The sequence below is a fragment of the Myxine glutinosa genome, chromosome 4, assembly GCF_964187855.1.
Source record: "Myxine glutinosa chromosome 4, kmMyxGlut1.1, whole genome shotgun sequence".
Taxonomy (NCBI): domain Eukaryota; kingdom Metazoa; phylum Chordata; class Myxini; order Myxiniformes; family Myxinidae; genus Myxine; species Myxine glutinosa.
This window is the reverse complement of record NC_136264.1, coordinates 99,380,284-99,381,100: the sequence shown is the minus strand read 5'-3', so window position 1 is coordinate 99,381,100 and position 817 is coordinate 99,380,284. Positions and strand designations below refer to the sequence as shown.

Genomic DNA, 817 nt, shown 5'->3' with positions numbered 1-817 from the left:
CCTGCTGCCTGTACAAGTCTCCACTCTGCAGACATTCAGAACCCGCGCGTTCCCGGTCCCCGAAAAAAAACCCCAGAGCTCAGAAACAGCAAACGAGATGAATCTATCTCCGTATCGTATGGCGCGCCCGTACACGCAACCTGCTGAAAACTCCTCTGAAAGACGCCAGCAATGTCACCACAGTCCTTCTCCGCCGTTCAAGAGCGACCGGTTAACATTGTGAGTGATAAAGTCTTGAAAGGAATGTCTTGCCTTCCGACCGAAGGATCCTTACCTTCTCTTCGTCAGATATTTGCTCCTCGTAGTCGGCCATCTTGCGGCGAGGCACGCCCCGCACGGCGCAAAGCACGCCGGGAAAGGAGTGTGAGCGCCGGGAGGGCAGGCCTTCAAAGGGGCGGGTCATGAAATCAAATTTGTCAAATCGATTCCTGGTGTCCTGTCGTTGGTTTTATGAACATGCCACTGATTTAATATAAAACTCTCGTTTTTTAATTATACTGAAATCATTAACTTGTTTAAAGATATATTTATCGTCGTGTTTTGTACGGGCGTATTTTTGTAAAAACTTCGACACAGTATGGGCCTATATATATAGGCCTATTGTTATTTAGGTGAGGTAGGGGGATATATAGATAGAGGTAGATCTGCCTAGGTAGGTGCTCTGATGCTGCGAAGAAGAAGAACCAGCTCGATGTAAGTAAAGCATCAGTCACATTTGCCCTATGGCTAGGATACGGCGGCCGTACCCCCCCTAAATTGACAGAAACGTGCGGCGGCCGCAGAGTTTCTGAGGTGGCCCCAGGGTGGCCCTAGGGCA

The 817-nt window shown here is 49.4% G+C and overlaps 1 protein-coding gene across 1 annotated transcript in view; it reads right to left on the bottom strand.

Annotated features, from left to right (window-relative positions):
* The window catches only part of LOC137425038 (F-actin-capping protein subunit alpha-2), a 95,469-nt gene extending 95,092 nt beyond the window's left edge, over window positions 1-377 (bottom strand). Inside the window, exon 1 of the mRNA XM_068113041.2 lies at window positions 275-377. Within this exon, the coding sequence (XP_067969142.1) occupies window positions 275-313 (39 nt within the window). The 5' untranslated portion in view covers window positions 314-377. The remainder of the gene's footprint in view (window positions 1-274) is intronic.
* Between the last annotated feature and the right edge of the window lie 440 nt (window positions 378-817).